This window comes from Balaenoptera borealis (genome assembly GCF_965194805.1).
Source record: "Balaenoptera borealis genome assembly, chromosome: 2".
Lineage (NCBI taxonomy): Eukaryota > Metazoa > Chordata > Mammalia > Artiodactyla > Balaenopteridae > Balaenoptera > Balaenoptera borealis.
Genome location: NC_138867.1, coordinates 17,596,203 through 17,612,145, shown reverse-complemented (window position 1 = coordinate 17,612,145; position 15,943 = coordinate 17,596,203). Strand labels below are relative to the sequence as shown.

The following is a 15,943-nucleotide window of genomic DNA, read 5'->3' as shown; positions in this document are numbered from 1 at the left end:
ATTTTTATTGAAATAGACTGTGTTTTATGAAGCTTATCATATTCCCTAAAAATAAATGCCAGACTTTTGTCTTCATTTTAATTTAAATGCAGAAAAAGTAAAATCCCTTTTTTAATTTGCACTAGTTTCCATTGCACTATTAGTATGAAAAACATATACCTAAGCAATTTTAAATAGACCAGATTTAAGAAGAATAGAAAAATAAACTAAAAAATTTTGCTTACAAATTGTATATACTGACTTCAATGATGGGAAAATTGATTTCCTGTTAGAAAATAGATTATAAATTAAAATATCTCTTTCAAATGAAAGATTCCTATTCCTGTACTTGAAAGGAAACTGACCTATTATCAATTTAAACAAAGCTCAAGGAAGCATCATTTTAGAGCCTAAAAAACTGAAAATGCCTCAGAAGTGATTCTTAATAAATCTGCAAAGACAGAGGGTTTTGTTCTGTTTTGTTTTTGTCCCTCTTGCTTCAGCTTTCACTAGTATTCTTTCCCCTCATCTAAAAAACTAAAACCCTCCTGCAGTGTGCCCACTCTGGACCCAAACCTGCTTTTTTCAGGTACTTTTTTGAAAACCATTTCCCTATTGTGCATTAACCCAGTTTTTCTTAAATATGTACTACTGTTGAAAGGCTAATCCCACATTAATAATCCTTAAAGAACTAACAAGAATTCAATCACACACAACCTCTACATCAGCAGGATATTTCAAGGTGGAAGGGAGTACTGGTGTTGGGTTTGTCCTCACTTAATAACATTATTAATGATGTGGATGAGTGAACAAATATTATGAGAAGGAAATTCATAGATATTAAATATGTAGAGTATGCAGAAACAAATAGGTTAGAAGCTAATGCCTGTGAAATGACCTAGAGAGGTTAAGTTAACAGTTGTTCAATATTCTTCTAGGTTTCAATAAACTAGGTCATTTAGTTGATAAAATAATATAATCAGTAAAGAACAATGCAGCAATGATAGTTAAACTGAAAGGCAAAGAAAGAACAGAAATTATATAATGTTGTATTGTTACATAGTACAGTGTTTCATGAAAATTTCTTAAGCTTTAATTCATACACAAAACCAAAAGCAGTAGTTCACTGTTCTTCACTGAGAGAATACATTATTTATGTGGAAGAATATTTAAATTCACATAAATAACGTAAGTAATCTTTTCATTGTGAAGATATTCATAACATTCAAATAACTTGATAATATATGAACTCTGGATCTTCAGTATTTTTGATCAATAATTGATAATCAAGATTCAGTTTGCAATAACTCATGATCTAATGCTAAGAAGGGGAAACAGGTTTCTTCTTTAACTTTCATATTGGCTTTACTCTATTCAATAGATTGTGAGTTGAAATTCGTTCTCGGTCTTTACAAGTTATTTTGAAACGTTTTCAGATGAAAGGCATTCAACTATTTTATAATTCCTAACTTTTGGAAAACTTTTTATCTATTACATCTCAGATCCTTAGCTTAACTCCTCTGATGATCCAGTGTAAATAAGTGGTTCCATTTTCTTGCTATATTAAAAATTCACTATATATATATAGGCACACAAAAATAAACAAATTGGAATTCTTTTAATTCAGATAATATAGTATCCGTGGCACTTCTACTTTTACCATGACTCAAGTTAATACTTTTTCATTGTCATTCATTAGATTTTACCTGTGAAAGGAGACACATCACGTGTTTTATTATAAAAATGGGAATGAAACTAAATACAGTGTTTTATGAGGTAATGAAGTTTTATTTTATATTGAGGGATATTTAATAAAATCTCTCTCCCTTACTACTTGACTCACAATCTAGCAAAACTGAATTGAATCCACAGGCTTTTTAACAAGGTTACTATTGGATTTTATGGTTCATTGCAATCAGATATATATTGAGGCCGCTGTCTTTATATTCTAGGCTTCTATAAACAATGTGTATACATTTTCAAAATGATGACACTTTCTTGTCTAGCCAAATCATCACAGAAAATGTCCATTATTTCCTCAGTATTAATAACAAGACAGTATAGAATTCACCCTCTATATATTCACAGAATTCACTCTTTTTTTTTTTAATTTATGTCTCCTTTTCTTTTTTTTTTAAATTTTATTTATTTATTTATTTATTTATTTATTTATGGCTGTGTTGGGTCTTAGTTTCTGTGCGAGGGCTTTCTCCAGTTGTGGCAAGCGGGGGCCACTCTTCATCGCGGTGCACGGGCCTCTCACTATCGCGGCCTCTCTTGTTGCGGAGCACAGGCTCCAGACGCGCAGGCTCAGTAATCGTGGCTCACGGGCCTAGTCGCTCCGTGGCATGTGGGATCTTCCCAGACCAGGGCTCGAACCCGTGTCCCCTGCATTGTCAGGCAGATTCTCAACCACTGCGCCACCAGGGAAGCCCCGAATTCACTCTTTATACATTCAATTTCTCTGTTACCAATTATATTTCTGGTATAATTAGGTTTTGAAAACAATCTCAGTTATAGTCCTTATTTTTAATAATTTCATTTAAAACGCACTGATAAAGGAAATAAACAAGGCACTACCAAAAAAACCTCTGCCCTTTATTATTTTATATAAGTCATATATTCTGTCTGTCCTTGATTTTTCACCATTTAGCTCATCACTAAATTTTGACTAATTATTAAACATTTCTCTTCCTCTATATTAAAAAATAGCAATTATTAACCCCCCATTTAATATTCTGTGAATTGTTTTAGTGTGATGTTTTATTTCTTTTAGTGATATGTACCGATGATAACGAAAGTAGCGTGCAGCATTTGTGTTCCATCTATTTCCATATAGATTAAAATTCTTTCAATTTGGGATCTAACAGTTCTAATGCCCATGATTATTTTTAAAGAAATACCACTAACTCCCTGCATGATTATTTAGAATACATATTTTTTTAAAAAATCCTCTTCACTTTTAATGGAGCTATCAATTGTTTTAGCAAAGTTTCTGATTTACTATTCATTTAACAATATATTTCTGGAAATTGTAAGATTTAGTCTGATCTGCTCCCTTAAGGAGTACCACAGGCTACTTTCACAGCTCCCCGGAGAACTCCCCTCCCTGTGCAGGATCCAAGAAGAGGGTTGCAAGTACCTTCTAACTTTGAGAGTAGTTCCCCATATTTACATTATTTTGATGTAAGAGAAATCAATTTAAAGGGAAGCCAACAGAGTAGTACTTAGACTGTGGAGCTCTCATACGAACCCATATAAGTTATGCCATCCCCCATAACCAAGTCCCCATTGAACACTTCCTCCAGACAGGAGAAAAACTGGCAGGTATATTGCCTGCATACTTGGGAGCTGTCACATAAACAACATTTAATTGCCTTCGTTTGCCTTTTCAAATGACCCACCAATAGTTGTGGTAAAGTACATCCAACTTTTCCTAAAACATAAAAAATATCAGATTGGTGGACAAAATTCTATTCAGTGATCCCTCCCTCAAGTCTTTTTTTTTTTTTTTTTTTAATTTATTTATTTATTTATTTATTTATTTATGGCTGTGTTGGGTCTTCGTTTCTATGCGAGGGCTTTCTTCTCGTTGTGGCAAGCGGGGGCCACTCTTCATCGCGGTGCGCGGGTCTCTCACCATCGCGGCCTCTCTTGTTGCGGAGCACAGGCTCCAGACGCGCAGGCTCAGTAATCGTGGCTCACGGGCCTAGTTGCTCCGCGGCATGTGGGATCCTCCCAGACCAGGGCTCGAACCCGTGTCCCCTGCATTAGCAGGCAGATTCTCAACCACTGCGCCACCAGGGAAGCCCTCCCTCAAGTCTTACACCCCTAATTCTCAACTCTAAGACATCATGGACCCTTTTCCTTAGCATTTTGCATGCTATTAGTATGTACCTATTACAGCTGGAATGGAAATGTTGGAGGTAGTAAAAAACAGCATTTATAACCCAGGAGTTAAGGGAACAGTTCAACATAGAAGGGTGGTTTTCATAACTGCCTGACCATAATCTCATCAGTCTTCAAGACTCAGTTCAAAAATCACTTTTCTCAAGCTTTCTTTGGCCCTCAGCATTCCTGATCTCTGCCATAATTCTAGGACTAGCAAGAACCTCTTAGTCAGTGTTTCTTTGCTTGTTTTACTGTTGTCCTCCAAATTCAGAACCTATTCCTGATAGGGCTTATATGTGTTTTCAAGATTAAGTTAGATTCCAGTTAGACATTTAATATATTTTCATGACTGTATAGGTAATTACATGCTACCCATAGATTTTAAAGGGTCAAAGTCTTGATGCTCTGGAATCTAAGGGAGGGAATTCAGAAAGAAAGAAGTGGGTCATTGTAGAAGATGATGTACAGAGAATGAAATGTGAAGTCGGAAAGATTGAATATCATATCAAACACATTTTTTCAAAGCAGTTAAACTGGCCTTTTAATGATATTACTTAGACTTTCCAGACAAAATGTGTAACAACTGAACTAATTCTTATAAAATGACTTTGAAATCCCCAAACTCAAACATAATCTCACAGTCATTATTTGTGATAAAACATTAATGTGTTTTATACCTTGATTGTGAAAAATACCAGAAGTGAGACAAGAAAATAGATTTATTGCGAGTTACAAAATTTCAAACCGAAATTGATCATTTTTATTCTTTCAAGAAATTTTTCCCCAGGGCTATTTTAGCAGCAAAATCAAAGTCAGAACCTAGGCTCCTCTAAACAAAGGAGTTTAATTGTATCTTACTCTCCCTCTCTTCTCTGTCTCTTAAGTTTCTCAGTAGTATCTAAGGGGTAAGAACCATCCCCTATGGAGGGTAGAGATCCTTGGAATTCTGATGATGGTGATGATCTTTGTGAAACTGTGAGGTGAACATTGAACACAAAATTGATTTATGATGGGGTGTCTGGGGAAAACTGCACTCCTTCTCTTCGGTCTCCTGAAACTAGCCAATATTACCTTTGTTTGGGGTAGATGCTCTGTCCTCTGAATATAATCATGGGACTGTTGGAAACATCTTTTCTCTGGGCTTCATGCCATTCCTTTTTCTCTCTTTTCTTTCTTTTTTTAAAAGATGTTGATGCATCTAACTCCATAGGATTTGTGACAACGCTACATACAGCCCTCAGGCTTTGCAAATTACAGACTTCTTATCAACATTGAGGTAATTTTTTATTAAAATCACATTTTAAACTCATTACTGCCGAAGGTTTATTTCTTTTCTTTTTTTTTTTTTTTTAAAGCATTATTGGGGCTTCCCTGGTGGCGCAGTGGTTGAGAGTCTGCCTGCCAATGCAGGGGACACGGATTCGAGCCCTGGTCCGGGAAGATCCCACATGCCGCGAAGCAACTAGGCCCGTGAGCCACAATTACTGAGCCTGCGCGTCTGGAGCCTGTGCTCGGCAACAAGAGAGGCTGCGACAGTGAGAGGCCCGCGCACCGCGATGAAGAGCGGCCCCCGCTCGCCACAACTAGAGAAAGCCCTCGCACAGAAACGAAGACCCAACACAGCCAAAAATAAATAAATAAATAAATAAAGAAGGTTTCATTTAAAAAAAAAAAAAAGGAGACTTTGCAACAACCGTTAAACTAAACGCACCTAATTATGCGAAGCTTTTATTTTCTACCTAAATAAAAATTCTTTTGAACCATGTTACCAAAGAATGCCCCCTTTGTGTTGAAAACCTGTGGTCGCTACTAAATTAGTAGAGGCTTCTGCTTTGCTTATTTATTGTCCTTTTCCATTTTGTACTATCTTATGGGTTCCCTATATGATAAAAACATTATTTCTCCAAGGTGACAGAGTATATTTAAACCCATGCTATTACTACTTATGAGGTTGTTTTGTGATTTACATGTCATATTATTAGCAAAGATGCATTAATCTTAACCTGATTTTTTTTTTTTCTCCCTCAAGGTTGAAATACAACCAAACATATATCTGATAGTGATTCAAACTCTCATCTTGTCCAGTCAGACCTGTCTTAAGTGGCACACTTTTAATTAATAGTTTCTACCTTGGAAAAAAGAAAGGTAATCTTGTTTTGGATACGCTATTACTTCGGAACACTCAATCTGCCTGGATTGTTGAGTTAATTCTTATAACTGGAACATGCATCCTAGCCTGAGGCAGAAAAAGAGAGAAACAAAAGAGCTAGAGAGAGCACAACAGAGAAAAAATGGGCATTTATAGAGATAGTATTAGAATAGTATTAGAATAGAAGGGACTTTTTTTTTTAGTACCTACTAACCATATCAAGTGAGGAAGGACTTACCTCACAAGCATATCACTTTAATGATTTTGCATGGTTGTCCTCTGCTCTGAAGAATGATTGTCCTTATAGCCTGCAAAGTATAGAAAAGGTAGAGAAATTAAATTGTGTATTAAGACAAAAATTACTTGACCTTTCAGAAGGACTCCATCTCCCTTGGTCTGCAATGCTTCCCTTATGTATTTCTTTTCCCCCATAGGCTTTCCTTTATGAAATTGTTTCTGGGTGACCTGTGAGATGGGACCTAGTTCCACCACTAGTCAAGTCTTCAGTGTTGTGTTCAGTTACTACAATGCAACCCAGAGATTGATGTAACTATCTCTTAATGTGACTATCTACATATCTATCTTAAAATTAGAATTCAGAGTTGAGATGATTGTTATAAGGACACTTCAAAATGCATTAAATTGAGATGATTGCTATAGGGACACTTCAAAAGACATTAAATTGAATTTTAAAATGAATTTGGAGATTTTACTTTACAGAAAATAAAACTGACTTGGTTGGTTGAATGGTTTTATTTGCCATTTAGGCTCCTAATTTCAATCTGAGGTCTGCTAACCCCTGGGATTAAGAGAAAACTATGAAGAGCATTCTGACCAAGCAAATAATTTTAACCAGTTTTCAGGTGTCACATTCGAATAACTGTTTCCTAATTCTTGTTGTTCCTCTTTCCATTTTTTCCTTTTAAAAAAAAAACCTTTCTCCCACAAGGTTTCATTTTCAAAAGAGAAGTGTACTTCTCAACCTTCTTGAACTTGACTCTGATGCTTTGTCTTTGGGTGTTGAAATCTCCAGGATGCAAAACAAAGGGGACAATTCAAAACATTCACCTCTATTTTAAAAAGTAGATGACTCCAATAGCTAGATAACAAAACCTTTGACAAATAAATTTTTTATGTTTTTATATTGAATTCTTTCAAAAACTTGAAGAAATATCTAATTGAGTTGTCAGTGGACACATGATTATAAATCAGTTTTTATGATAAATTACTCTGCAATTTTTGTCATAGTTCTTTGAAGGAATTCAAAGAACTGAGTGACATAAAAAAGCCTCTTCTCTCATCTCCTTATTTCTGAGAATAAGATTTCTCAGAGCTTAAATCTCTAAAAATGAGAATATAGAAATATAGAATCTGATGGTCACCTTCTAACAGTAAGCAAGATTTATCTATGGATAAATGAATTTATAATAAAAAATTTATTAAGAGATGCATTTTCCCAAGAATGCTTTTAAAAATAATTGCATTTCAAAAACTACCAAATTATTACTTGTTAAAAATTAAACCAAAATGTAAATTTAGTTTTATTTTTAACAAATAATAATTAAAATAATAATTTTAAAAACACATAAAACTATACAGCAACTGAAAATTAAAATTATTATTTTTTTGTCCATGTGATCAATACATGGCTTTCAAGCACTAAATCAGTAAATACGATTGGTAACCATTCTGCAGGGAAAGCAGTGCCATGAACTCTGGAGCCGTTTGATTTAAGTGGCCCAGGAAGGCTTGAGTGCTGGCCATCTCAAAGATGGCAGCACTATATCAGAAACAAAAGTCCCTTCCATTTCTCTGAATTCCAAACCTCTAGGGTTTTATAATTACTGAAGAAAGGTAGAGGGACCTTTAAAATAACAGATACTTAATTTTTCCACAAAATAATTCAGGCAGGAACAGAGCTACATTTAATGTTTATTTAGGAAAGTAAGTGAATGTGGCATTTTTGCCCTTGAGCATTGTGAAGAAACTTCATAACTCTTAATACCCAAGTTGCCAGCTTTCCTATATCCTGAGGATAGTGACAGACTCCCTCAGTGTTGATGGTTTCATGTGCATTTACCTCACCCCTATCAGTAATGAAGTACTGTGAAAACGCTGAGATGGCAAGAACCACCACTTGTAGATGCAGAGGGTAAGAATCCAAGTGTCATCAATGCAGACAGCATCTTCTAGATATCTTTTTTTGAGGGTCCTTCTCTTGGAAACTTCACTTGCTTTCATAAATGATTAACTGGGCAGTGGTTTTATTTTAAAATGTCCTCTTTTCATCTTTCCAACGGAAAGATTTTGAAAGTTGTCTGAAGCTGACATTGTAGACGTTCACATTTTAATAGAGATGCCTTCTTCCATGAGATTTTGAGTGTCTTTTTAAACAAAAATTGAAAAGCATTTTCTGTAGTTCTATAGTTCTCGTAGTTATTTCATTGACTGAGAGCACTTAATGCGTCATACTATTCCTGTGTTCATTTTTATTTAGTATAGCTGTGTGGAAGGATCGACTGTCGTTTTTAAGGCAGTGAAACATTGGATATTGATGTGTACCACTGTTATATCAATGCACTTGTTTTCAATTAGCAATAATCACACCTCAGGTAAACCTCATTGGCTATGCTTATACTGCCCCTGTACAAAGCTTCAGTGTATTAGATTGTAGAGAAAGAAAGCTATGTGGCATACAGCTAAGAGGAAGGATTGTGAATATAAATAGCTCTAGGTTTGAATCCTGGTTCTGTCACCTTCTTTAACCATTTCCTGTAGATATTTGGTTGTTATGTAACTGACACTTTATAATTTTAAAAGAAATATTAAACATTGCTAATTTGTGAAGATTAGATCAATGATTTTTATTCAGATATTCTGGCTTTAGGTCATTCAAAGTGGTGGGAATCAATATTAAACTGTGATAGTTTTGAAATGTTGTTATTTTATAATGAGACTAGATTGATAGATAATAAATCATTCCACACTATAAGAAACAGTGTAACAGACAAGAGCTTGGAAAATTCCTACCATTCTTTGTCTCCTTCCCTTGTGAATTTCCCTGTTTTATAACTGAGTTGGATTTCTTCAGATTTTTTTTGAATCTAACATTTTGATATTCCTCATCACAGAAATCAATTTATTCTTAATCTCACAAGATATATTGTCTGATGCAGAAGCTAAGGAAACTCTTTATTAGAGTACTAATTCTACTTTACAGTGTAGGTCTCCTTTATCCTAGGAGTCACATTTACAAAACTTTTTCTTTTATTTTTTTAAATTTGTGTAAATTTAATACTCCTAGGTATTAGAAATCAGTAAAATAATACAACAGAAAGAGCACTGTTATATTACACTGAATTTGTTATAATGGTAACCTTTTAAAACAGAAAATTAATTTTATCCCGTATCTTGAATGTGCTGTGGCATTTTTATACTCACCTATTTTGAGTGAGTAGATTATAAAAATAGGTGTTAGTTTGGAATGTCAATATCTTTACTGTTCCATGGTAGCAGTGTGTCTTCCTTTGGACAACGGGCACTTTTCAAACAACAAGCGTGCATTTGAACTGTATATACCTTGCCGGCGTCCCCTTGGACTGCAAAACTCCTCTCTTCAAGTTGTCAGTGCCTTCGTAGATGTGGCTCTTCCAAACTGAGGAGAGAAATTAATGCACTAGTATTAAATTATGGTCACAAATATTAACTTTTGGTCTGATCAAAGTTAAAATTATAAGCATTCATAGTTTTAAAGTTCTAATTTTAAAATAGGTGACACTTTAGATACCTAGGTACAGATACAGACAGTGATACCATCTTGCAAAACACGTGCTGTCATTTAGTTGTTGTGCTTGCCATTACCCAGGGCTGATTATGTTTCAGAAGTTGAAATTGTAAATATTACTTTTATCACTTTACACATTCCTTCTTCAAACACACACACATGTCCACACACACACACACACACACACACACACTCTCTCACACACACAATTATATGGTTGCTATGGTAAAATATTTTCCCTGAAAAAAATTGTTTGCCTCAATTTGGTATAATCAAATTTATTATATTCTCAACAAGTTTTGTGCTTTTGAGCAGATGAGTTTTAACTCAAGTGGGATTGACTGCTATTCAACTGACATACAAAAGTTCCAGGATAAAGGCCTGTTTGTATTTTAGTATTTCTTCAGCAACAGCCATGAGATCTTTGTTAAATGCAAATAAATCTATTCTATATTGCTAAACCTTATTTTAATACTTGGGGATGTTTATTCTGCATCTTTATAATTTACCAAATTATAACAGATTTTATACACTCAACTGATTTTCTCTTACTTGGCTAATGTTCCTTGAGTTCAGATATAAAATTTCATCTATTATTTAAAATTAACATAAAATAAAATCTAAATAGCCTAATTTTCTATGGCTATATCTTTTCAAAAATAAAGAATCACATATTTCTCTGTGTGATTTTAAAAATGCACTTTAAAAATCTTCTATTCATGCAGTTAAGCCTACTAATTCCTTTAGCTCATCTTTTATATGAGAATTGGTTTCTAAACTTGGCTAATAAATAAAGAGTGGTCAAAATCACTCTTCAAATCTCCTTGAACTATGTCTCATAGAAATTGCTATACTGTTCTTAATATGTCTATTAAAATGTATCTTTCTTTCTATGCTGGAATATTTTTCCTTTAGGTAAGCATCAGTTAAGCCATTGTCTTACTTTTAGAACCAGTATTCCATTAAAAATATATACCCTTCAACAATAGACTCACACTCAGATGGATGAGATGCTCATATAACAAAAGCCAGAGTGGATTTGAGATTAGATGGGGGAACATCAGATATGTGTCCCTTTCACCCATTTTATGTTCATTCCTGAAAGGAGACAAGGAGAGGAATCACTTGTGACATTCATATTTTATTTTGTCTTCTTTTTTTTTGGCTGAGTGACTTACATATCAATTTTCTAAGTTAAATATATATATATATATATATATATATATAGAGAGAGAGAGAGAGAGAGAGAGAGAGAGAAACTCCATTATAAAATAAATGAAATATATTTTTCTATTTACAAAACAAAGATAACTGTTAATATGTTCCTCAATAAGAATACTGAAAATATTATCAATGTAGTTTAGATTAACACAAGTACAAGTTTCTATAAAAAATAAAAACATTTTATTATTTCAATATAACACTAATTTTTGAATAAAGGTGGAAGAGGTAAAGGTGCTATTTTTACCAACTAAGTTGGCAACTGAGAATATATAGAATATATTTCTAAATAAAATGCAGTATATATTTTGTTCAAAAAGTTTTCTTTGAAGAAATTCTTTAAAGTGAATCTGCTCAATGTCTCCTTCTGGTTGTGTTATATTATTTCTAGATGCCTGCTGTCTGATGCAAAATATCTTCTTTACTCATCACTGTTGTCTCTTTGGGAAAACAGTGTATTTTTTTATAATTTCTAAAATAGCTTCAGTGTGATGTTCAAATGAATTAGTAAGTTTTTTCAGATAATATAAAGAATTTTGCTTTTTGTTAGTTATTGACCAAATGATTAAGTTTAGCAATCTGTGGGAGAGATTATCAAAGATATCCACCATCAGTTCCTTCCCATCCTGTACATAAGTGAAATTCTCCCCAAAGAAAAGAGCCTGTTTTACTTCCTCTTGAATCTGGGATGACCTTGTAACTTGGTTTGTTCAGTAAAATGAGAGGCAGTGATACTGTGCAAATTTCAAGTCTGGTAGTTTATTTATTTATTTGTAACTGAAATATATTTGACTTATTGTATAAATTTAAGATGTACAACATGTAGTTTGATGTATTTATATTTTGTAATATGATTGCCATTGTAGTGATAGTTAGCACCTCTATCACATCACGTAATTATTATTTCTTTTTTGTGGTGGGTATAAGTAAGATCTAGCCCCTTACCAAGTTTGATTATTATAGCACAATCTTGTTTATATTCACTGTGGCATGTATTAGATCTCCAGGACTTATTTGTCTTCTAGTTGTAAGTTTGCACCCTTAAACAATGTTACTTCAGGTACAGTAGTTTAAGTTTAAATTTAAGAAAGCTGGCAGATTCTGCATAATCTCTGGGGAAAGCCATTCACCACGTAGAAAATCCCACTTTCCCTGGGCAACTATGTTGTGAGGAAGCTTAAGAAAGCTAGACTGAAATGAGACATGGAAGACAGCTGAGGAGCCTGGTAAGAACTGAGACTCTGACATAAGACACCAGTTAAGTCATCCTAGCTGCTAGGGGCCATTCCGGTGGTCCCTATCAAGGCCTCTGCTACTGTAGAGAGACACAAGCCTTTGTGTTCTGCCTTATCTGAACTCCTAATCCATGGAATTACGGAGAAATGAAACTCATGTCATTTTGGGTTAAGTCTTTATGCAGCCATAGATTAATGCAACAAAATCTTCTCAAGGACCGTTGGGTGCTATGCCTGATAAGTAATATTAATGGTAAAAGTAAATACCATTTCTGAATCCCTTACTATGTTTCCAGCAAGAATTTTATATGTAAAATCAAATACAATTCTTACAACAACCCACTGAGGTAGACAGATGTTGTTGTCCTGAGTAAACTAAGACTTAGAGAAATGAGTGGCAGAGATACTTAATAAAAAGGGCAGCCAAGACTGGACCTCAGGTCTGACTTACCCAGGGTCAAGTTTTCAGCCTCAGGATGTGCTTAATTGTGCCAGAGGTTGGGGAAGATCACTGGCTCCTGGATTCCATCAAGTCTCTCTCTTGGGCTGAAGTTTGTTCAGCTCAGTCATTTTATTAGTGTTCCATTGTTGCCGTAACTGACTTCCACAAATATTGTCAATTAAAATAACAACCATTTATTATCTTCCAGTTGTACAGATCAGAAATCCAGCAGGCTCTACTGGGTACACTGCTTAAGGCCTCACGAGGAAGTAGCTAAGTTGTTGGCTGACAGGTGATCTTACCTGGAGGCTCTGAGAAAGAATCTTCTAGGCTTACTCAGGATATTGGATGCATTCATTTCCTTTCATTGTTTCCACAAGGTCCCCTAGATCTATCTTCAAGCCAGTCACATAAATCAAAGCCTTCTCATGCTTGGATATCTGACTTCTCTTTCTGCCTTGTTTCTCTGACTTGTGCTTCTGCCTTCCTCTTCTACTTTTAAGAGCTCATGTTATTATGTTGGAGCCCCTTGGATAATACAAGGTAAACTTCTTATTTTAATCTCATCTGTAAAGTTATTCTTGCCATGCAGTGTAACACATTCACAGGAGTAACACTAGTGGCTGAATGTCGTGGAGGCCAAAATTCTACCTACTGCAGCCACTGAGTGTTGGTTTGCAAACCTTGGGAGCTTCCTGAGTGAAACCTGAAACTGGTCCCCATACACCCAGGGGAAGGGGACACCAAAGAAAGAAGCACACAACTCCAGATTGATGGGTGGCAGGTTTAATAAGCCAGGGAACTTACATACTAAGCTTGTCTTGGGTGGCTGCAAGATGAGTAGATCTCTGCAGCTGCTTGCCAGAATCTTTAAAAAGTTTATATAGAGGCCAAAAGTGTGTTCAGTCCCATATTCAGTTCAGATGGTCTCAACAACACCTGACTCTCTCTAAGATATGTCCTTGAAACAGCTCCTAGTGTGGGAAAGGTGGGCGGAACTTGAACATTCATTCCAAGGACAGGGGAGTTGTGAGGATCCCCTATTGCCTGGGTCCAGCTCAAGGGTCAGTTGGTAAGCACATCCTCTCTAATGATCTCCTCCAACACTTGAGCCTTGGATTGCTCGACATTGTGGCAAATTCTTGAAGAATACTCATTCCTGCTGAGCTGACCTCACCCTGTGACCCAGTCTTCCCAATAAACCATCTATCCTGCCACCCAATGCCACCAGAGGAAGGAGCTCTATTAGTCCTAGTAGTCTTGATGTATGTTGTTTCCTTTGCTCCAACCCTTTGCCCTGCCCTTGTGCTGAAGAGAGAATGTTTTATTCCACCTATTATTAGCCATCTCATCAAAAGGCACCACAGTTACCACCCTCAGTATATGTACTATACATTGAGAACAATTGGCTTTGCGGAAGATCTCACTAAGTTAGTGAGACCAGCTTAATTCATAGTTGGGAAGAAAAAAAAAAAGCTAATATTCACTATATCAGATCCTGTGGTGAATATTAATCAATCATCTGGTAATACACAGTGGATTAAGGATTGAAATCAGGTTTATCTCGATACAAACTCAGGTTCTTTTTATGTTTTATAAAATAGTTTTCATTAAATTATATTAAAAATGTGGTCAACAACATGGTTTCAGAAACTATCATCACATGTATACACTAGATTTTATCTAATGTTATACATTTAATGTAAGTTATAAACTCATAGATGTAAGCTGTAAGATGAAATAAACATGAGCACAAAACAAACAATAAAAATTTTCCAAGACCAACTTTAATAAAAACATTGTTTTTGTTTTTTTTAATCTCTGGTCTTCCATATCAGAGCAATAGACCAATATCCAGTTGCCAATTTATTTTACTCTATAGAACTTTGTATTCAGTCATTTGCTAGCAAGCATGCCTTTATTACTAGCCAATTGGATCTTTGAAATTAGAAATTGAATATTTGAAGTCAGGACTTGAGCCTAATAATCAGCTTATTCATTGTGCTTAACTGAATGCCTACAACTCACAAGTCATTTTATTATTCAACAGATATTTCTGAATGTACGACTAGTACTTGGCTTTCCATTAGGCATCAAAATTCAAAGATAAAAGTTATAGTCTTTGCATTCATGAAATCTATGTCCTTATGGACACTCATAATGAGTTTGTGAACTACAATAAGGGCACAATACCCATAGGAAATAAAACTACTGAGTCTTCAGGCAAAAACCAGAGTGATCTTTCTAATATGTGAATCAGATGCTCTACCTCTGTGATTTAAGCCCTTCCAATGGCTTCTACCATCTATTGAAATAGTTATCCGTGACCCTCATTCATTGATGCATTCATTTAGCAAGGATTTCAAGTCCTGTTATGACTCAAGAATTGTTCCTAATGATAAACAAGGTTGATAAATTGTGCCACCTCTCCAGAAGTCTATGATCTACTGAGCAGAAAATATGGAAATAAGCAAATATATGAATAAGGAAATAAAGACCCTGAAACACAATTGCATATAAATATTATAAACACATCAAATATGTGTGTATAGAAATTATTTTTATAAGTTCTATGTACATAATATGTTTGTGTCCCATGCCCTGAAGAAAATAAAAAAGTAATAAGTAAGAGTCTTGGAGGGGGTAGTTAGAAAACTGGGAAGACCTCTCTGAGAAAGTGTCATTTAAGCTGTGATCCCAATATTTGAATTTGTAGGAGTGTTTCATGGAAAGTACATGGTTCCATGTAACGAATCAATGAAAAATTCCTTAGCATAGAATAAGCTTCAAATTTGCCAAGAATACAAGAACACCAACTGTGCCTTGAAAGGCAGTGCCCAAGAAGTGCAGTAGCCTGAGAAAAAAGTCAGAAGTTTTGTTTATGTATTTGTTTATATATTTGTGTGTATTTCCTCTTTTGAAATGAGAACTTCATGTAAGCAAGGACTTTGTCTTTTTCAATTACTGTTCCTACAGCTAGGACATAGTAGAAATATTCATATTATGAAAAATAAATAAATATTGATTGATTGAATAAATGAATTTATTTTAGTTTGGGGGCAGTTAAATTTGCCAAAATTAAAAAAAAATTAGTGTTGATATGTTTTTAGATAACTTTGAACACCTAGTCCTTAAGAAAAAAAATTTCATCACATTAAACTCTTCATGAAAGTAATTTAAAAATTATAGTAAAATGAATTATAAAAATCAACAATTTTCTATAGTCTTTGCTATACTATTGG

General features: G+C 34.7%; 1 protein-coding gene across 26 annotated transcripts in view; it reads right to left on the bottom strand.

Annotated features, from left to right (window-relative positions):
- Positions 1-15,943, bottom strand: part of LOC309623713 (uncharacterized protein) — a 244,439-nt gene that overhangs the window by 160,988 nt on the left and 67,508 nt on the right. For 24 of the 26 annotated variants that reach the window (XR_014241470.1, XR_014241471.1, XR_014241472.1 and 21 more), the window contains 3 exons: positions 10,799-10,901; positions 9,599-9,674; positions 6,258-6,327 (listed from right to left, as the gene is read on the bottom strand). Coding sequence is in view for 13 of the 26 variants with exons in the window: in XM_082380816.1 (XP_082236942.1) it covers positions 6,258-6,268 (11 nt within the window). In the remaining 13 variants the exon portion in view is untranslated. The remainder of the gene's footprint in view (positions 1-6,257; positions 6,328-9,598; positions 9,675-10,798; positions 10,902-15,943) is intronic. The other 2 variants (XM_082380809.1, XM_082380820.1) reach the window with 1 other exon arrangement.